General features: G+C 32.8%; 1 protein-coding gene across 1 annotated transcript in view; it reads left to right on the top strand.

Moving 5' to 3' along the window:
* LOC143072905 (glycerol-3-phosphate acyltransferase 3-like) overlaps positions 1-14,104 on the top strand; it is a 54,335-nt gene extending 40,231 nt beyond the window's left edge. The window contains exons 14-15 of the mRNA XM_076248062.1: positions 5,166-5,245; positions 7,342-14,104. Coding sequence (XP_076104177.1) covers positions 5,166-5,245; positions 7,342-7,429 — 168 coding nt within the window. The 3' untranslated portion in view covers positions 7,430-14,104. The remainder of the gene's footprint in view (positions 1-5,165; positions 5,246-7,341) is intronic.
* Positions 14,105-23,459: the final 9,355 nt, after the last annotated feature.

Here is a 23,459-nt window from a genome sequence, read left to right as displayed (position 1 = left end):
CAAAGTAAGATTTACAAATAAGTCAACATGACTGAAATGGTCAGTTGACCCCTTTAGGAGTTATTGCCCTTTATAGTCAATTTTTAACCGTTTTTCGTAAATCTTAGTAATATTTTACAAAAATCTTCTCCTCTGAAACTAATGGGCCAAATTAATCCAAACTTGGCCACAATCATCTTTTGGCTTAGTAGTTTGAAAAATGTGTCCGGTGACCTGGCCATCCAACCAAGATGGCCGCCATGGCTAAAAATAGAACATGGGGTAAAATGCAGTTTTTGGCTTATAACTCAAAACCCAAAGCATTTAGAGCAAATCTGACATGGAGTAAAATTGTTTATCAGGTCAACATTTATCTGCTCTGAAATTTTTAGATGAATCATACAACCCGTTGTTGGGTTGCTGACCCTGAATTGTTAGTTTTAAGGAAATTTTGCTGTTTATGGTCATTATCTTGAATATTATTATTGATAGAGATAAACTGTAAACAACAATAATGTTCAGCAAAGTAAGATTAACAAATAAGTCAACATGACCGAAATGGTCAATTGACCCTCTTAGGAGTTATTGTTCTTTATAGTCAATTTTTAACAATTTTCACAAAATTTGTAAATTTTTACTAACATTTTCCACTGAAACTAATGGGCCAAGTTCATTATAGATAGAGATCATTTTAAGCAGCAAGAATGTTCAGTGAAGTAAGATGTACAAACACATCACCATCACCAAAACACAATTTTGTCATGAATCCATCTGCTTCCTTTAATATTCACATAGACCAAGGTGAGGGACACAGGCTCTTTAGAGCCACTAGTTAACCACTTTTCGTAAATCTTAGTAATCTTTTACAAAAATCTTCTCCTCTGAAACTACTGGGCCAAATTAATCCAAACTTGGACACAATCATCTTTAGGGTATTTAGTTTTATAAATGTGTCCGGTGACCCGGCCAACCAACCAAGATGGCCGCCACAGCTAGAAATAGAACATAGGGGTAAAATGCAGTTTTTGTCTTATAACTTAAAAACCAAAGCATTTAGAGCAAATCTGGCATTTGGTAAAATTGTTTATCAGGTCAAGATCTATCTGCCCCGAAATTTTCAGATGAATTTGACAACCTGTTGTTGGGTTGCTGCCCTTGAATTGGTAATTTTAAGGAAATTTTGCTGTTTTTGGTTATCTTGTATATTATTAAAGATAGAGATAAACTGTAAACAGCCATTATGTTCAGCAAAGTAAGATTTACAAATAAGTCAACATGATTGAAATGGTCAGTTGACCCCTTTAGGAGTTATTGCCCTTTATAGTAAATTTTTAACCATTTTTCGTAAATCTTAGTAATCTTTTACAAAAATCTTCTCCTCTATAACTACTGGGCCAAATTAATCCAAACTTATCCACAATCATCTTTGGGGTATCTAGTTTAAAAAATGTGTCAGATGACCCGGCCAACCAACCAAGATGGCCGCCATGGCTAAAAATAGAACATAGGGGTAAAATGCAGTTTTTGGCTTAGGGTTTAATTGTTTATCAGGTCAAGATCTATCTGCCCTGAAATTTTCAGATAAATCGGACAACCCTTTGTTGGGTTGCTGCCCCTGAATTGGTAATTTTAAGGAAATTTTACTGTTTTTGGTTATTATCTTGAAAATTATTATAGATAGAAATAAACTGTAAACAGCAATAATGTTCTACAAAGTAAGATTTACAAATAAATCAACATGACCGAAATGGTCAGTTGACCCATATAGGATTTATTGCCCTTTATAGTAAATTTTTAACCATTTTTCGTAAATCTTAGTAATCTTTTACAAAAATCTTCTCCTCTAAAACTACTGGGCCAAATTAATCCAAACTTATCCACAATCATCTTTTGGGGTATCTAGTTTAAAAAATGTGTCCGATGACCCGGCCATCCAACCAAGATGGCCGCCATGGCTAAAAATAGAACATAAGGGTAAAATGCAGTTTTTGGCTTATAACTCAAAAACCAAAGCGTTTAGAGCAAATTTGACAGTAGTTAAATTGTTTATCAGGTCAAGATCTATCTGCCCCTATATTATCAGATGAATCGGACAACCCTTTGTTGGGTTGCTCCTGAATTGGTAATTTTAAGGAAATTTTGCTGTTTGGGGTATTGTCTTGAATATTATTATAGATAGAGATAAACTGTAAACAGCAATAATGTTCAGCAAAGTAAGATCTACAAATAAGTCAACATGACCGAAATAGTCAATTGACCCCCTAAGGAGTTATTGTCCTTTATAGTCAATTTTCAACAATTTTTATAAAATTTGTAAATTTTTACTAACATTTTCCACTGAAACTTATCTACTGGGCCAAGTTCATTATAGATAGAGATAATTGTAAGCAGCAAGGATGTTCAGTAAAGTAAGATGTACAAACACATCACCATCACCAAAATACAATTTTGTCATGAATCCATCTGCTTCCTTTGTTTAATAGTCACATAGACCAAGGTGAGCGACACAGGCTCTTTAGAGCCTCTAGTTTGTTATTATCTTGAATATTATTATAGATAGAGATAAACTGTAAAAAGCAATAAATGTCGACAAAGTAAGATCTACAAAGGGTGAAATCAACAGTTTTAAAAAAGTTTTATCAAGAGAAACTGGGAAAAACATTGCCTAATTTAAGCTTAAAAAACCTGAAATCAGGTCATGTGCACACCCCTGAAGACATGATACCTGCACATTTTTCATAATCAAAATTGTATGAATTTCATAGATTTTTAACTGGTCTTTCAAAAAATTCATGCTTCAGGGTACTTCGCCTGCTCCGAAAAGAGCTACAGTGGCTGCAAATAAGTTTTCAATTTTCACTGCCAAAAAAACAGACTGTTTACAGTGTTGTCTCCCCTCAAAACAGGTATATTTAATCTAATTTTTTAAATTATTTTAATCATTCAACCTGCTTTAATTGAAGCTAATTAACATATCTTTACAACCAAATACAAAAAACATGATACTTTTTCACCAATTATGTTGATAAAAAGGGACTTCCCTCCATGTCTATTTTTAGTTGGGGAATAACCCCTAGTTTTTGTCGAGCCTACAACTTTTGTTGCAGAAAGCTCGACATAGGGATAGTGATCTGGCGGCGGCTACGGCGGCGCCCGTGTTAGCTTACTTCTTAAAAGCTTTATATTTTAGAAGGTGGAAGACCTGGATGCTTCATACTTTGTATATAGATGCCTCATTTTACGAAGTTTCCATCAGTCACATGTCCAATGTCCTTGACCTCATTTTCATGGTTCAGTGACCACTTGAAAAAAAAGTTCAGATTTGTTGTAATGTTGAATTCTCTCTTATTATAAGTAATAGGATAACTATATTTGATATGTGCGTACCTTGAAAGGTCCTCATGTCTGTCAGACAGTTTTCACTTGACCTCGACCTCATTTCATGGATCAGTGAACAAGGTTAAGTTTTGGTGGTCAAGTCCATATCTCAGATACTACAAGCAATAGGGCTAGTATATTCGGTGTATGGAAGGACTGTAAGGTGTACATGTCCAACTGGCAGGTGTCATCTGACCTTGACCTCATTTTCATGGTTCAGTGGTTATAGTTAAATTTTTGTGTTTTGGTCTGTTTTTCTCATACTATATGCAATAGGTCTACTATATTTGTTGTATGGAATGATTGTAAGGTGTACCTATCTAGCGGGCAGATGTCATGTGACCTTGACCTCATTTTCCTGGTTCAGTGGTCAAAGTTAAGTTTTGAGTTTTGGTCTTTTTATCTAATACTATATGCCATAGGTCATCGATATTTGGTGTATGGAAATATTTTATGATCTTTATGTCATTCGCGCAGGTTTTATTTGACCGTGACCTCATTTTCACGGTTCATTGCACAGTTTTAAGTTTTTGTGTTTTGGTCTATTTTTCTTAAACTATAAGTAATAGGTCAACTATATATGTTGTATAGAAGCATTGTTAGCTGTACATGTCTGCCTGGCATGGTTCATCTGACCTTGACCTCATTTTCAAGGTTCATTGGTCTTTGTTTAGTTATCTTGGTTAATGTTCAGTTTATGTGACAGTTGTATTAAAGCTTAGCTTTATACTTAGGACTATCAACATCATATCAATGATTAGTATAGAAGGCGAGACATTTCAGTGTGTGCACTCTTGTTTATACGAAACTGTTTATAGCACCAAATAAGTCAACATGACCAAAATGGTCAGTTGACCCCTTTAGGAGTTATTGCCCTTCATAGTCAATTTTTAACCATTTTTCATAAATCTTAGTTATCTTTTACAAAAATCTTCTCCTCTGAAACTACTGGGCCAAGTTCATTATAGATAGAGATAATTGTAAGCAGCAAGAATGTTCAGTAAAGTAAGATAGTAAGATGTACAAACACATCACCATCACCAAAACACAATTTTGTCATGAATCCATCTGCGTCCTTTGTTTAATATTCACATAGACCAAGGTGAGGGACACAGGCTCTTTAGAGCCTCTAGAGTTGTTGATCCTGCAATTTACAGCAAAAGTAGGCAAGACAATGGGTTCCATGGAACCCATACAAATTTTTTACCCTCTCTGCCGTGGTATTTGCCAAATACTCTATCCGACTAGACGCTTGTAACGTCACGATCATCAATGCGTTTTCGAACGTTAACAATCGGTGTAATTAAACAGATATAGCATGTTCTTGTGGGGTTTTTGCCAAAAATGCCAGTCTTGAGAATGAATTTCCCTCGCCTCACGGCTCGCGAAATTTAACATTCTCTCGACTGGTATTTTTCGCAAATACCCCTCCTTAACATGATCTATCTGTTAAATATTGTACATTAATTTTTAACTTGATTGATGCAACATGGGGTCATAATACATTATTTCAAGACAAATTCTGTCAGAGAGTTATCTTTTTTCAGCATTTAAAAAAAAAAAGTTCCAAATAATATGTTGAATTCATAAGTTAATTTTCTCCTGCCATTATTTAACTATTTTGTAGAGTGATGTTGTATAAAAGGCACCTAAATTGTAATTACAAATCTCTCATTTTGAAGATTGCATTTGTATCTGCTGACATACCAATTCTTTTCACTGAATTTCAGCCCACTGAATTAATTACAAATAAGCATGTACATTGAAATTATTATTTCTTATTCTTTTAATGTTTTGTTATTTACTAGGAAGGTGAAGATGCCATTGGTTTTGCAAGTCGAGTTAAAAAGGAAATAGTCAAACAAGGAGGATTTGCTGATTTAGATTGGTAATTTTTACTTTTCATTTTGAAATCCTTTTGTGTTTTATAAAACAAAATGTGCTTTCAGATATTTCAGTTTTGTGGATAAATAGAGCTGAAATAGATATTTAGTTAATGGTAGCAGTTGTATAAATGCGAAATGAGATATTACTGTGAAAGAGAACTTAAATGCTTAGATTGTATACTTTGAGTTGTCCAAAATTACTGTACAAAGAATGATTTTAATATAGGTGAAATAATGGTTTTAATACAACAAAATTATCTACTAGGCATACCCAGCCCCTAATACACCTTATCACTATTTGTCCGTCATTACTGGACATCACAAATGTTCCCATAAAATTTTGATGTCATGATACAAAATATCTGACGCTACAAAGCAAAAGTGATTGTTGTATGACGTTAAAAGTTCAAGCAGGAAAGATTCTGGGATCAAGCAGGACAGATTTTCTAATAGTGATAAGTTAAAGTATCTGAAATCAGGAGGTAGGTGTCCGGTTACTCTGGTACATAAAAAAAATGTTCACATTTTAAAAATTATCTCTGCCTAGCTAGATACAAGGTAAATCCGTGCTGTAGTACTTGCGAAATATGAAACCTGGTGGAAATAGGCATCATTATAACTGCACTCGCTTGTAAATATTGTAAGGATCATTTATTAAAGGTCTTAGGACTTCAACAAAATAACAGTAGTCTCATATAAATCCCTACAAAACACAATTGCAAAAAAGGATTACTCTGACATGTTTATGAACAAGTACATTGCACTGTATAACATTTTAAGTAGACAAATATTTCTTATTGAAAATCATTCCAAAATTCAAATGCTTCAAAAACATTTGAAACATATATAAATATATATATATATTGACTATCTTACATTAATTTGTAGGATCCTTAATTATGATTAATTTAGCTGATCTGTAAAAATAACATCTCCATGCCTTATATATCATGTACTGTAGTACGACGCTAGATTAAACTGACATGGAAAGGTAACACCCGGCCAAGGAAAGCTTCATTTTTAGGAAGCCCAGGTGGTTGTGTGGTCTAGCGGGACGGCTACAGTGCAGGCGAATTTGGTGTCACGATATCTCAGTAGCATGGGTTCGAATCCCGGCGAGGGAAGAACAAAAAATTTGAGAAAGCAAATTTACAGATCTAACATTGTTTGGTTGATGTTTAGACGAGTTGTATATATACGGAAGAACAAAACGATTTGGGAAAGCAAATTTACAGACCTAACATTGTTGAGTTGATGTTTAGACGAGTTGTATATACATAATTTACACAGCTGTGTATCACAATCACTGCTGGTGATCAGATGGATAAATCTGTTGTAGAGTTGTCACTGGCTCAGACGTACTTATAAATATAATTATTTTCTGTCACTGTATCTTACATTAATTTGTAGGATCTTTTACTATAGATAATTTAGCTGATCTGTAAAAATAACATCTCCATGCCTTATATATCATGTACTGTAGTACAACGCTAGATTAAAACTGACGTGGAAAGGTAACACCTGGTCACCGAAAGCTTCATTTTTATGAAGCCCAGGTGGTTGTATGGTCTAGCGGGACGGCTACAGTGCAGGGAATTTGGTGTCACGATATCTCGGTAGCAGGGGGTGGAATCCTGGTGAGGGAAGAACAAAAAATTTGTGACCTAAAATTGTTGGGTTGATGTTTAGACGAGTTGTGTATATATATATATATATATAACAATAACATCTCCATGCCTTATATATCATGTACTGTAGTACGACGCTAGATTAAAACTGACGAGAAAAGGTAACACACGACCACCGAAAGCTTTATTATAGTGAAGCCCAGGTGGTCGTGTGGTCTAGCGGGACGGCTACAGTGCAGGCGATTTGGTGTCACGATATCTTAGTAGCATGGGTTCGAATCCCGGCGAGGGAGGAACAAAAAAATTTGCGAAAGCAAATTTACAGATCTAAGATTGTTGGGTTGATGTTTAGACGAGTTATATATATATAAGCAAACAGAAAGTAGATGACACCCCAAGGCTAAAAGGTATTGTACATTCCATACTTCCATACAGGTTCAATTTAAAAACAAACTATAATTCTTTTATAGGGATGGTATGCTGAAAAGAAATAAGGTGAAAGAAGAATGGATTTCTAAACCCCAAGAAGAATACAGTAAATTAATTAAAGTAGAGTAAAACTTTTGTGATATGGACGTTCTTGTTGGTGCTTCAATTTGTTAATGTTTGTTTTTGTATTGTCAATTTATAATAGATGGATATGTTGAATTAAGAATTTGACTTGTAGTTTTTTCATATTTATTATAAATTTGTAAGTTATGTTTATGTCATGTTTAGTGTTTCAAAAACATACTATTTAAGTTGTGTACCATAAAAGGGAAGAACTATAATATTTTACTATGGCACAAGGTGCAGTAGGAACATATATTTTGTATTATATAATATAACCTTTTTTGATTTGAATGTATTCATATCTTTTTATAAGACCGCAAAAATTGAGAATTTTTTGGTCGTATAATGGTATCATGTTGGCGTCGTCGTCTGCGTCGTCGTCATCATAGTAGTCCGAAGACATTTGGTTTTCGCACTATAACTTAAGTATAAGTAAATAGAAATCTATGAAATTTTAACACAAGGTTTATGATCACAAAAGGAAGGTTAGGATTGATTTTGGTAGTTTTGGTCCCAACAGTTTAGGAATTAAGGGCCAAAAAGGGGCCCAAATAAGCATTTTTCTTTGTTTTCGCACCATAACTTTAGTATAAGTAAATAGAAATCTATGAAATTTGAACACAAGGTTTATGACCATAAAAGGAAGGTTGAGATTGATTTTGGGAGCTTTGGTCCCAACAGTTTAGGAATAAGGGACCCAAAGGGTCCAAAATTAAACTTAGTTTGATTTCATAAAAAATTGAATAATTGGGGTTCTTTGATATGCCAAATCTAACTGTGTATGTAGATTCTTAATTTTTGGTCCCGTTTTCAAATTGGTCTACATTAGGCTTCAAAGGTCCAAAATTAAACTAAGTTTGATTTTAACAAAAATTGAATTCTTGGGCTTCTTTGATATGCTGAATCTAAACATGTACTTAGATTTTTGATTATGGGCCCAGTTTTCAAGTTGGTCCAAATCAGGATCCAAAATTATTATATTAAGCATTGTACAATAGCAAGAAATTTTCAATTGCACAGTATTCAGCAATAGCAAGAAATCTTCAATTGCACAGTATTGTGCAATAGCAAGTATTTTCAATTGCACAGTATTGCGCAATAGCTAGAAATATCTAATTGCACAATATTGTGCAATAGCAAGAAATTTTCAATTGGGGTTATCTTTCTTTGTCCAGAATAGTAGTTGAATCAACTTAAATCATTGTTTTATACAATATACAATGTATATTCACTTTTACTACCAACTGATAAATTAAAACAATCTTTACCATTCAGTGATAACAAGCACTTTTTTTACATTTTAATATTTTATGATGTATTTAAGTGAGTAGTTATTGTTGCAAACTCCATTAGAAATTTGAATTGATATCAGTTTTGGAAAAGGGAAACAGGGATGTGAAAAAAAGGGGGGGTTTAAATTTTTTCTCATTTCAGATTTCATAAATAAAAAGAAAATTTCTTCAAACATTTTTTTGAGAGGATTAATATTCAACAGCATAGTGAATTGCTCAAAGGCAAAAAAAAAATTTTAAGTTCATAAGACCACATTCATTCTGTGTCAGAAACCTATGCTGTGTCAACTATTTAATCACAATCCAAATTTCGAGCTGAATCCATCTTGAATGTTGTGTCCATTCTTGCCCCAACTGTTCAGGGTTCAACCTCTGCGGTCGTATAAAGCTGCGCCTTGCGGAGCATCTGGTTACTATTTGCTTTTAATGTTAAAATGTCTACCTAATAAAAATAGACATTGTATAATAATTTATGCTCTCAAATTTAAGCAGAGGGCTTTGTATATTTTTTTAATTTCTGGGGTATTCTCAACGTAGAAATTGATAGTAAAGGTTATACATTTATAGGTTTTTGGTGGGTTTTTTTGTAAAATTCTTTACAGTTAATAACAAATCTTCTTTAATCGGAAAATCCTTGACTTGACCCTGTGATACCTTAATTTGAGTTAAAGGATATTTAACAAAAGTTAGAATAGAATTTAGAATGGAAATGGGGAATATGTCAAAAGGCAGCAACCTGACCAAAGAGCAAAAACATGTATCCAAATTTTTTTTACAATGCTCAATGCTTTATATATGTAACCACTGTCATCATTTACTTTGTTATTTTGTTTTAAGGATGTAAATCATATGAAAATTTAAACATAAAACTTACCACATTGTCAATCGTTTCATTCAACAAGACAATTAGTTCCCCTGGTGGTATTTTTGTATGACTAGTGCACTTTACACAAAAAACAGTTCACATATTAAATAATTTGTTTGTTAATTATTAATTATTTTTTTAATACCTCTGATGCATATCATTTCCACTGCCAGATAAATACTCCATTTTTTTTTAAGAACCAGTCTACACTTGGGATTGGTAAACATTTCATGTCAAAAGTATGTAATAAAATGAGAATGGAAATAGGGAATGTCAAAGAATAATTATAATGTAATTAGTATTTTCATGCCTTTGCTGAATGTAATGGTGTAGATTTAATGCCCCAATAATGCCCATATTATGTAATATAAGGTCATCTATAACCATCTGCTTTGACAGAAGATAGGGAGGAGAATCAAGAGTATCCAAGGAAATCATTGTTTTCATGTGTTGAAATGGAAATTGCTCATACAGAACTTAGCAAATCAGTGGTATAGCTACCAGAATCAATTGGTTTTTACTGAGCAGTATTGATTTTTTTAAGAGTGGCTACCGGTAGTATGCAGTCAACATTAATTTATGCTTATGTTTTACTGTATTGGTTATTATGAAAATTGTATTACAACCAAAACTATAAATAAGTATACTGTGCAGCTATATTATTATTTTAACACATTTGTTGAGCCATCTTTAAAGAAGAACTTGTTCCATGCATTCATCCTGATAAGAAGTATTTTTTTATTTTTACTCATGTTTTTTTTTTTGGTTGATGTTATTAGAAACTGGTAAAACAGAAGTTTAAAAAGCATTTGATTTTTTTTGTTATATATATCAACAGACAACAAATTTGTAAAATCACATTATATCCTCAAAACAAGATTAGACAATATAAAATTATAAATGCTGATACCATGCATTATAGCTTATTGATAATTGTTTGTGTGTCTATTAGAAAAAATGTTGTTCCTTTGGCATGTATCTGTAGACTGCTTGTTATCATGTGGAATTAATTGTTGTATAACCATAAACCATTCAATGAATTCACAAAGCCATTAATTTAATTCATTATTTTATTTCAATATAAAAAAATCATGATTTCAACTTTTTTCTGGGGAAATAAATTTGAGCCGAAATGAAGGTTTTTATCAGAAAGAATTCAATAGATTTAGCTTGCTTTCATTGCTTAGTGCATCATAATTTTTCGTTATATAAATTTATGTAGTTTTTTTAATCGAAAGGTATAAGATGGTGAATCCAAGACCAAACTATGTAGCTTTATCATTAGTATTGTTTATGATGAGTTGTGGAATATAATCACAGAATAAGACAATGAAAACTTTAATGCAGAGTACAATTATATACATGTATCAACGAAAAATATTTTCCAGTCTTCAGATGTGAAAGAAGACAAACATTTGTACTTTTTGAGGCTTTTGTCGTTTTATGCTGCCAGTGGAATTTAATGAGAGATTTAGTCAGTTTTTTATTTAATCATTGTATTTAAGTGGCATTAGTTATGATTTAGAATTTAGATTTTTTAATTCAAAAATTTGTATTAGCAAGATATTCTAATAGTTTACAGTTTGGTTCAATTTTGTCAAAATAAGCTCAAAACATCATGGATGTAATATTGACTGGCAAGTCAATAATTCAAATTCATTTTAATCAATATTCATGCATATCCAGGGATTGAAACGAAAATCAGCTGAAAATTTGTACTGGAGAAGGCAGCATCAGGAAAACAGATTTCATTCCACAGGAAAAAAATTAAGTCTGATAAAAGTTATGAGTAAATGATTTATGTTTAATTTGTTTGTTTTTATGCCCCACCTATGATAGTAGAGGAGCATTATTTTTTCTGGTCTGTGCATCCGTTCGTTCGTTCGTTCATCTGTCCCGCTTCAGGTTAAAGTTTTTGGTCAAGGTAGTTTTGGATGAAGTTGAAGTTCGAACAACTTGAAACTTAGTATACATGTTCCCTGTGATATGATCTTATTAATTTAAATTCCATATTAGAATTTTAACCCCTGTTTCATGGTCCACTGAACTTAAAAATTAAAGTGCAATTTTCAGGTTAAAGTTTTTGGTCAAGGTAGTTCTTGATGAAGTTGAAGTCCAATTAACTTGAAACTTGGTATACATGTTCCCTATGATATGATCTTTCTAATTTTAATGTCAAATTAGATTTTTGACTCCAATTTCACAGTCCACTGAACATAAAAAATGATAGTGCGAATGGGGCATCAGTGTACTATGGCTACATTCTTGTTTATATATAAACTTGGAAAAAAATCTCCTTTGAGATAAAGCAGAACTAAAAAAATCTACCTTGTACTGTTGTATGTGCTTATTTGTGTATTTGTATGATTTAATTTTACTTATCTGTTTATATAAATTATGCCATTGACAGTTTTCATAGGTCTAGCCACTCTAGTCAAAAGTTAATTAGATGGTTTCCAGTCAGGAAGACACACAAAGTGTTGATATAACAATTCTAGACATTGTGTATTGTTTTCTATGAACTTTTGTAGTTTTGAATTACTTTTAAGTAAATGTCAATTCAACTTTGAGAGCTGAATAAATTCAGTTGGTATAGATTTTTAGCGGCTTATGCCCCTTGGAGTTTTTATTTCTGCAAAATATGAGGTAACATGTGGTAGAACTTCAATTTAATGATAGTTTTTATAAGACTCTCTATGAGTATAACCATTATATATATTCTAATAGAAGCACAGTAATAAATTAGTATTTAGTAATACATGTATATACATTTCAAGAATTTGTTTTGGCATATACAATGAAAGCCAATATAAAGTAATATCCAATACCAACCTTGTACCCTGCATTTTTGTATTTTTTAGAGATCTCAAAATGCCATAACTCAAATTTAAGTTGTGTATATAAAAAATTGTTTTATATCCATTATATCATATGTCTGGCATGTATTAGTTTAAATGGTCATCCTGAATGATTTTAAAGTGATAAATATTGTGACTTCAACATGGTCAAATCCAAACTGCAACCTTGGGACTTGACGTCTCCCTTTAACCCATGATTATTGTTAAGCATTTTAAAACTTGTCACATTTGCTTACAAAAGGTAACTTTTAAAAGTGAACATGGGACTTAGGGGAAAAACCCACTGAAACTTCTGATAGTAGTAATATCATCACAGGCTAGATTTACATGTTTGTTGTAATTACATGTACTCATTTATCAGTCCTAGTATCTGTTTTGGAAAATATATTATTCTGAGTTTTAGTTTATCAAACAGTGTTTTTATGCCCCACCTACGATAGTAGAGGAGCATTATGTTTTCTGGTCTGTGCGTCCGTTCGTCCGTTCGTTCGTCCGTCTGTCCCGCTTCAGGTTAAAGTTTTTGGTCGAGGTAGTTTTTGATGAAGTTGAAGTCCAATCGACTTCAAACTTGGTACACATGTTCCCTATGATATGATCTTTCTAATTTAAATGCCAAATTAGAGTTTTGACCCCAATTTTACGGTTCACTGAACATAGAAAATGATAGTGCAAATTTCAGGTTAAAGTTTTTGGCTTCAGGTTAAAAGTTTTTGGTCAAGGTAGTTTTTGATGAAGTTGAAGTCCAATCAACTTGAAACTTAGTATACATGTGCCCTATGATATGATCTTTCTAATTTAAATGCCAAATTAGAGTTTTGACCCCAATTTTACGGTTCACTGAACATAGAAAATGATAGTGCAAATTTCAGGTTAAAGTTTTTGGCTTCAGGTTAAAGTTTTTGGTCAAGGTAGTTTTTGATGAAGTTTAAGTCCAATCAACTTGAAACTTAGTATACATGTGCCCTAAGATATGATCTTTCTAATTTAAATGCCAAATTAGAGTTTTGACCCCAATTTTACGGTTCACTGAACATAGAAAATGATAGTGCAAATTTCAGGTTAAAGTTTTTGGTCAAGGTAGTTTTTGATAAAGTAGAAGTCCAATCAACTTGAAACTTAGTATACATGTTCCCTTTGATAAGATCATTCTAATTTTAATGCCAAATTAGAGAATTTATTCCAATTTCACAGTCCTTTAAACATAGAAAATGATAGTGTGAGTGGGGCATCCGTGTACTGTGGACACATTCTTGTTTTAAATTAAGTCCTTACTTCACACTTAATTTTTGGGTCCTCTTAGAGGTTCTGGTAAAACTTACAATCACAACCTTTTAGCAACAAATTGAACTTACAGATGAACAACAAGATATTGTCTGAAAATAATGTATTTGTACAATGTAATGGCCAAAAAAAAATATGTATAAGAAATATTTTCTGAAAATGTTCATGTGCGTATATTCAAACTTTATTTTAAATGTATTATTGAAAGGTTGTTGAAATTCTTGTAGTTTGCCTAAAACTTGTATTAAAAACCAATTGAATCAACCATTAAAAATCTTTTTCTGAACTACAAATGTCATCAATAACAATTTGTGGGGTTTATGTGGAAATGTATATTGTGAATGCTAGGGAGACTGTTAAGTTTTTAATAAAATATTTTTTGTAACATTGTTTGTTTTGAATTTCATCCTCCTAATCATTTTGCCCAAATGCAGGAAAAGAAAAATATAATCAAATGTAGACAGTTCAGTCATGTCTGAATTAACATTCTGGTTAAGAAAATCGATGGCACCAGTGGCAGTCATCTTTGACACAATTTGTAAGATTGTGAACAGGTTTTTGATCTAGTTCAAACCAGAGATTTAAAATGTATACATCATCAGCATTGTTATCAAGTCAATTTAGAAATGAATGTGAGGTGTATATGTCTGTCTGGCAGGGTGCATATGACTTCGATCTCAATTCCATGGTTCAGTAATCTATGTTAACTTCTCATGTTTTTTGTTGTGTCTGCGACTTCTGCCACAGAAAGCATGACATAGGGATAGTGATTCAGCGGCAGTGGTCATGTGGCAGCCTTAACATACTACTGAAATCAGAAATCATTGCGAAAAATGCGACAGGGTTATTATAATCGCAATAATTCAAACTCGCATTTTGAAAAGTTTTATATGAATTAAACAAGATTTTTCTCAATAGCCCAAAATTAGAATTGCATTTAAGTCTAAAATTACAAAATCTCAATAATAAATGCACACAAAATAAATAGCTTTATATTTCAGAAGGTAGAAGACCAGGATGATTCATTTAGGTACTTTGTATTTAGATGTATTATGATATGAAGTTTCTGTCTGTCATATGTCCTTGACTCATTTCATGGTTCAGTGAATCCGTGAAAAAATAATGATTTTTTAAATGTGAATTTCTGCCTTATTATAGGTAATAGGATAACTATATTTAGAATGTGCGTACTTTGCGAGGTCCCCATGGTCAAGACAGTTTTCATCTGACCTCAAAAATCATTTCATGGTTCAGTGAACAAAGTTGAGCTTTCATGAGCAAGTCAAGATATCAGATACATAAGCAATGTGTCATCTGACCTTCACCTCATTTTCAGGGGTTCAGTTGTTAAAGTTTAGTTTTTGTGTTTTGGTCGGTTTTTCTAAGACAATATACATTTGGTCAACTATATTTGGTGTATGGAAATATTTTATGATGTACATTTCAATCTGTCAGGTTTAATTTGACCTTGACTTAATATTCACTGTTCATTGCTCAGTGTTTAGTTTTTGTGTTTTTGGTCTGTTTTTCTTCAAACTATAAGCATAGGTCAGCTATATTTTGGGTATTTTTTTTTATCGTAAGTTGTGCAGGATTCCAGGGTGGTTAATCTGACCTTATATTCTTGGAATCATAATGATGGAAGTTTTTAATTACATTGACAGGCTATACAGCCCTCACTGTCTGTCTTGGATCATGTAAAGTTTATGTGGTATTTGTAGTAAAGCTTTATATTTAGGACTAGTTTATGTGGTATTTGTAGTAAAGCTTTATATTTAGGACTATCAACATAAAATCAGTGGTCAGTAAAGCAGGTGAGACATTTCAATGTGTACACTCTTGTTTTCAATTTACCAGATTCTGCTTCCTTGATCTCATTTTCATGGTTCATTATTCAAAGGTCAAATAAGATAAAATTGAGAAAGGAAATGGGTAATGTGTCAAAGCGACAACAACCCGACCATAGAGCAGACAACAGCCGAAGGCCACCAATGGGTCTTCAATGTAGCGAGAATTCCCGCACCCGTAGGCTGGCCACTAAAATATGTATACTAGTACAGTGATAATGGACATCATACTAAACTCCAAATTATACACAAGAAACTAAAATTAAAAATCATACAAGACTAACAAAGGCCAGAGGCTCCTGACTTGGGGCAGGCGCAAAATTGCGGCGGGGTTAAACATGTTTATGAGATCTCAACCCTCCCCCTATACCTCTAGCCAATGTAGAAAAGTAAAAGCATAACAATACGCACATTAAAATTCATTTCAAGAGAAGTCAGAGTCCGATGTCAAAAGATGTAACAAAAGAAAATAAATAAAATGACAATAATACATAAATAACAACAGACTACTAGCAGTTAACTGACATGCCAGCTCCAGACCTCAATTAAACTGATAGAAAGATTATGTCTTCATCAAAAGAATATCAGGCACAATCCCTCCCAATAGGGGTTTAGTATCATACTATCATAAAATATATGAGAAGAACATAACCCGTGTCATGCCAACAACTGTTTTTAAAAAAAACAAGAGTGCACACGCTGAAATGTCTCGCCTTCTATACTAATCATTGATATTATGTTGATAGTCTTAAGTATAAAGCTAAGCTTTATTACAGCTGTCACATAAACTTTACATTAACCAAGATAACTAAACAAAGACCAATGAACCTTGAAAAAGAGGTCCAGGTCAGATGAACCATGCCAGGCAGACAGGTACAGCTAACAATGCTTCGATACAACATATATAGTTGACACATTACTTATAGTTTAAGAAAAATAGACCAAAACACAAAAACTTAACACTGTGCAATGAACCGTGAAAATGAGGTCACGGTTAAATAAAACCTGCTCGACTGACATAAAGATCATAAAATATTTCCATACACCAAATATAGTTGACCTAATAGCATTAGATAAAAAGACCAAAACTCAAAAACTTAACTTTGACCACTGAACCATGAAAATGAGGTCAAGGTCACATGACATCTGCCCGCTAGACATGAACACTTAACAATCATTCGATACAACAAATATAGTAGACCTATTGCATATGGTATGAGAAAAACAGACCAAAACACAAAAATTTAACTATAACCACTGAACCATGAAAATGAGGTCAAGGTCAGATGACACCTGCCAGTTGGACATGTACACCTTACAGTCCTTCCATACACCGAATATACTAGCCCTATTGCTTATAGTATCTGAGATATGGACTTGACCACCAAAACTTAACCTTGTTCACCGATCCATGAAATGAGGTCGAGGTCAAGTGAAAACTGTCTGACGGGCATGAGGACCTTGCAAGGTACGCACACATCAAATATAGTTATCCTATTACTTATAATAAGAGAGAATTCAACATTACAAAAAATTTGAACTTTTTTTTCAAGTGGTCACTGAACCATGAAAATGATGTCAAGGACATTGGACATGTGACTGACGGAAACTTCCTAACATGAAGCATCTATATACAAAGTATGAAGCATCCAGGTCTTCCACCTTCTAAAATATAAAGCTTTTAAGAAGTGAGCTAACGCCGCCGCCGTAGCCGCCGCCGCCGCCGGATCACTATCCCTATGTCGAGCTTTCTGCAACAAAAGTTGCAGGCTCGACAAAAAATGTGTTTAGTTCTGATGCAAAGACCCTATACAGTGGCGGATTCAGGAATTTTCGAAAGGGGGGGTGCTAGCCCAGGGCAAAGGGGGGGTGCAGGGGGGGGGGGGGTGCAAACATATGTCCCGATTCAAATGCATTGATCGGCCAAAATAAAGGGGGGGTGCGGACCCCCGGAACCCCCCCCCCCTCTGGATCCGCCACTGCTATAAGTGAATCAATATTAAAGCCAAAATATGCAAACTTTAATGACCTGACAACAGTATCGTAACTATATCCCTTCTTAATAAGTTTTGTAAGCTTTTGAGGTGAATACTGACATTTTTGTGCTTTGTAAAGAATATTACCATAAAAGATTGGATGTGAAATACCTGAACGTATAAGATGTCTGCATGTTGAGTTATATTTACGAATTATTTCCTTATACCGGTGATAAAATATAGTAAATGTTTTGACCAGTTTGTGATATCGAAAACCCTGGTGTAATAATTTTTCAGTAATACATAAATTTCTCTCGCTCAAATCTAATACGTTGTTACATACACGAGCGAATCGTACAAGTTGAGATATATAAACACCATAAGATGGTGACAAGGGAACGTCACCATCTAAAAATGGATAATTAACGATAGGAAATAAAAAATCATCTTTTTTATCATAAATTTTTGTATTAAGCTTCCCGTTAATGATATAGATATCAAGATCGAGGAAAGGGCAGTGATCATTGTTAGTATTAGCTTTATTTAAAGTAAGTTCAACAGGATAAATTTCTTTAGTATACATACTGAAGTCGTCATTATCGAGAGCCAATATATCATCCAAATATCTAAAAGTATTGTTAAATTGTTGTATCAAATGTTGTTTCGATGGGTCTTTGTTAATTTTAGTCATAAATTGTAACTCATAATAATAACAACAACAACAACAACAACAACAATACTTTATTTTAAGAGGGTTACACAGTTAGCTATATAACTAATCTTCCCTGAGGCCCTCGTAATGAAAAATCAAACAAAACACAAACATATACTAGTACATTGCATACATACATTAGCATAAAAAGTCAAGTGTGATAATAATGTTCAATACAACTTGATAAAATGTGATGAAAAAATAAACATGATGACATGATCAGTTTTTTATATTATTTATACAGCTAGGTTGATTTCAATAAATGATCTGTTATTTTGTATTTGAAAGAATTAATATTTGTAATATTTCTTAACGGTATTGGCAAATTATTCCACAAGAATGGTCCAGAATACATAAAAGATTTTTTGAATAATTCTGTTTTTGGTTTAGGGAGTATGAGGTTTCCTTGAACAGCATTTCTCAAGGGGTACGGATTTCTGTCTGAAACATAATGAAACTTGTTAGTAAGATATGATGGGGCATCATTATTAATACACTTAAATGTCATCACTAACTTATGATATTTTATTCTCTGTTCAACTGTCATCCAGTTTAAGTGTTTGAATAAGGGTGCAGAAGGAGCGAATCGGTCTGTTTCTAGTATTAATCTAGCAGCCCTCTTTTGTAATTTTAATATCCTTTTTAAACCCTCACTGCTACAACTACTCCACACTATACAACAATAATCAATAAGTGGGAAGATATAACCATTATAGAATAATTTTCTGCAGTCTAGATTTAGAAATTTTTTAATCTTTAATAGTAGATATAGTCTAGATGATATTTTTGAGCAGATCAAGTCAATTTGGGTTGTCCATGTGAGGGAAGGGTCAATTTTAATGCCTAAAAGACTTTCGCATGTGGAAGATTGTATCACTTGATTGTTAATAGTTAAACAACTCTCATTGTAATGTGGCATTGCTCTTTGCTTCGTTCCAATAATCATATATTTTGTTTTATTTTTATTGATGAACATATTGTTATCATTGCACCATGCCTCTACACCATGTAAATCTTCTTGTACCTTTGACTGAAGAGTTTGATAACAATTACCAGAAAGATGTAAGGTTGAATCATCGGCATATAAATCAGTGCAACAATTTTTCATATAAATAGGAAGGTCGTTGATGTATAATATAAACAGAAGGGGGCCTAATATGGAGCCTTGGGGAACACCATACTTGATATGAAGTTTTTCAGAATGAGCATTACCAATTTGTACTTGTTGAGTTCTTTCATTCAAATACGATTGAAAAAAAGAAACAGCAGTATTATCAAATCCATAAATTTCAAGTTTTTTACAGAGGATATCATGATCTACTACATCAAAAGCTTTCTTAAAATCCAACAGGACTGCTAAGTTGATATTACCATCATTTATATCCTGTATCCATTTATCTATGATATTGATAAGGGCAGTTTGGCAAGAGTGTTCTTGTCGAAACCCAGACTGTGCTGGGTGTAAAAGATCTAATCTTTTAAGATAGTCAAACAAATGTTTTGAAACATGCTTTTCTAAAAGTTTTGATAAAACTGGAAGTACAGAAATTGGTCTATAATTTGTTGCCATGAATTTTTCACCAGCTTTAAAAACAGGGGTTACTCTTGCATTCTTTAAAACACAGGGAAATGTACTTGTATCTATTATTCTGTTAAAAATGTAAGTTAAAGATGAAGTTATGAAAGGAGCACTCAATTTTAAAATTTTTGGTCCTATGTTATCAGATCCGGTGGATTTATTAATGTCAAGTTTGATCATCTCATTAAATAGACCATTTATTGTGACTGGTGGAATTGAAAATTTTACTTGTTCTGACTTAGTAAATTTCTTTTGTACAAAATTATTTAATTTTGCATAATCATTATTTTTGCTCATACATCTGTCAGTCCTCAGGTTTTCAACACAAGATGTAAAAAACTTATTAAAAACATTACAAATGTCCCTGACATTATTAGTTTTAATACCATCTTCATTTAAAAGTTCATATGGCTTTTCTTGTTGGGATGGGTTAAGACTGTGAATACATTTCCACAAATCTTTAGATGCTTTTGAATCTTTTACCATCTTTGAATAAAAATTTCTTTTTGATTCATCGATTATGTGCTTTGTCCTGTTTCGCCAAAATTTGAACTCGGACCACATTTCTAATTTATGGTATTTTTCTCTCATTTTTCTGGCATATGCAATTTCATTATTGAACCATTCAGGTTGTCTGTCTCTTTTTACTCGTTTAGTAACAATTGGTGCATGCTTATCTACAACTGCATTAAATATGTCATACCACATCTGAATACATGTATTTGGGTGACTTTCATGTTCAATTTTATCAAAAGGTGCAATAGCTAAGTCACTTAGAAAATTAGCCTCATTGAAATTTTAAAAATTTCTGTAAGAAATGGTAGTATGAATATCTTTTTTGATATAAGTGGAATTTTTTTCTTTTCTAGTTAAACAAACTGGATAATGATCACTTATTGAAAATTTAGCAACATGTGATTCTAGTATCAAATCTTTATTGGAATACAAAAACAGGTCCGCAATAAGTGGTGCACAGTTAGTCCCCATTGGAATTCCAATAACTTGAAATATACGGAATCTCCAAAGCAAACAAAAATGTTATCGAGTAAAAATTCAAGCGCATATATAGTATCAAAGCATGTCCAATTGACATAGTTCTTTTGTTTATTGCTACTAAAAAATGACCTAAAAGAGTTTGAACATATATACTCGCATTTTGACTTTTTAAATGCCCAGTTAATAAGGGAAGTGAATTTTTTCTTAATAAGAATATGAGGCAAAGTGGTATAAAGGGTAGAAAAACTTTGAACAGATTCAAAATCACCAATATATGCATGCAATTTATCAAGTACTTCCAACGATTTTTTGACACTCCAAAAGTAATTAATTCCACTATTTTCAAAGGCTTTATAAAAGGTCCGTTTCTCAGGGTCTATTAGCTACAGGACCACTACACCTTTAATGTATGGAATGATTGTAGTGTTCATGTCTGTATGGCAAGATTCATGTCCTTGACCTTATTTTCATGAATCTTTAATAAAGTTGGCTCAAGCATTGTTATTAAGATGGACATCTACAAACAATATAAGTAAACAGAGTTTAATGGTATACAGATAAATTAGATTTTTTGGTATACAGATAAATTAGATTTTTTGGTAATATCCAATCAAATTTAAATATAATGTGTACAAGTTTCTTAGATAAGGATATGCCTGTAACAAGACAGGAATGCAAGTTGTTTTCTATACGTTTGATGTGTTTGAGCTTTTGATTTTTACCATTTGATAGTGATGAGTATTTTTAAACTTCAATCTAGCTCTTAATTTGTCATAAAAAACTGAAATATGAACAGTTCAAAGGAAAACAAAAACTGGTTGGCTTGTTTTCTTCCAATTTTCAGTGAGACATTTTGTCATGCTTGTCAATTTGAAAAATTTAAATTTTTTGACATTGCTCCAATAGTTTTAAAACATTGGCAAGGCCCCCCAAAAAGGTAACAAAATAAGCATTTCAGGTGCAAAACTCCAGAACAGGTAGACAGATTTCCCCCAAGTGAATAAAATTTGTTTTTCTGACCATTTTTAGTCAGTATTTCTCTTATTGCTATTAGAGATATTAGACAACCAGATGCTCCGCAGGGCGTAGCTTTATACGACCGCAGAGGTTGAACCCTGAACGGTTAGGGCAAGTATGGACACAACATTCAAGATGGATTCAGCTCGAAATTTGGATTGTGATTAAATAGTTGACACAGCATAGGTTTCGGACACAGAATGAATGTGTTCTAATGAACTTAAAATTTTTGTTTTTCTTAGAGCAATTCACTATATATATGCTGTTGAATATTAATCCTCTCAAAAAAATGTTTGAAGAAATTTTCTTTTTTATTTATGAAATTTCAAATGAGAAAAATTGAACCCCATTTTTAGGCAGTTAAGCTGCCTTATGCGAGCACCCTAGCTTTGTGTTCTACCCAATAAATGCTGAAATATGTGCCATTGTTATTATCTAGCTGGATGTTATGTTATTTATAACTAATTGGACAGTTTGTTCATACTTTTAATTCTTGATTACAAAAAATATGATCAGAAAAACCTTAAATGATCGTCGATTTATCCAAAAGTTTGAAGTTGCACATAAGAAGTAGGGCACATTAGGAATCTTTACGTAGTTTATTATCCTCTGAGATTTTGGCTAAGCTGTCAAAGAACAATTGTATGAAATGTTTAATCGCCGAAAATTTCTGAAGACAAGTCGTTTAGATTTCCCAAATGGCAAAAGTCGTAGGAATATTGTTTGTCGTCTACGTCAGTAGTCTTAAAATAAGTTCCACTGTTCATGCTGTTGGCGGCAATTTTAAATTATAAGACGAAATTTTTGTATCTTTTCAATTTGGAGGCAGGGTTGAAATTAGCGGTTGTCCGAGGTCTGCGACCTTCCACTTTTGCAGTCGGACTTTCGACTTCGTTACTAGCTACGCTCGACATGCCAGACTTGAGAGGAAATAAAAAAATAACTTTGCAAACCTTTTTACCAAAGTCTCCTAATAAATGATCTCAAAACTTGTTTTTAGCATTATTATTCATGACAGCGATGTTCAGTTTTGTTCAACCGCTAGCTTTATACAGAAAACCGCCGACAAATAATGTGTTAATTTGAGTAAAATCGTATCTGACAAAAACAACATTGAAAACAAAATGGCTGACATGAGAAGAAAATTACAATATCGGATCCGATTCCAAAAGCGGATATGGGTAATTCACTTTTGTGAAAACACTTGAACACTCTTAAGTGCTATATAGAAAACATCAAAAAAGGAACGTACAAAGATCTTGAAAAAGATGGACTTCTAATGAAACTTATTCTTGACTCTACATGTGAAAGTGTGAGGACATCTATTCGCTTAAAAAAGGACAACTATACTGATATTGAACAAATAACAAGGACATTCTGTTATGGACTACATATGAGGAGAACTTCTATAATACTAAAATTACGAGGTCCAATTTGTCAGCCGTCATCACGTTAAAACGACGAATAAAAGAATTAAACTTTATATATAACTAATATAGTACAAAGGTGTAGATTAAAAATTACACCACTCCAGGCCCTTTTGTTTTCCACATAATAAATATTGCCAATAATTACGAAGTTCCGGTCGAGTCCGATACCGATACCATTAGTAT

The sequence above is a fragment of the Mytilus galloprovincialis genome, chromosome 4 (genome assembly GCF_965363235.1).
Source record: "Mytilus galloprovincialis chromosome 4, xbMytGall1.hap1.1, whole genome shotgun sequence".
NCBI classification, from domain to species: domain Eukaryota; kingdom Metazoa; phylum Mollusca; class Bivalvia; order Mytilida; family Mytilidae; genus Mytilus; species Mytilus galloprovincialis.
Note: the sequence above shows the minus strand (reverse complement) of the source record. Positions and strands in the feature narration are given on the sequence as shown.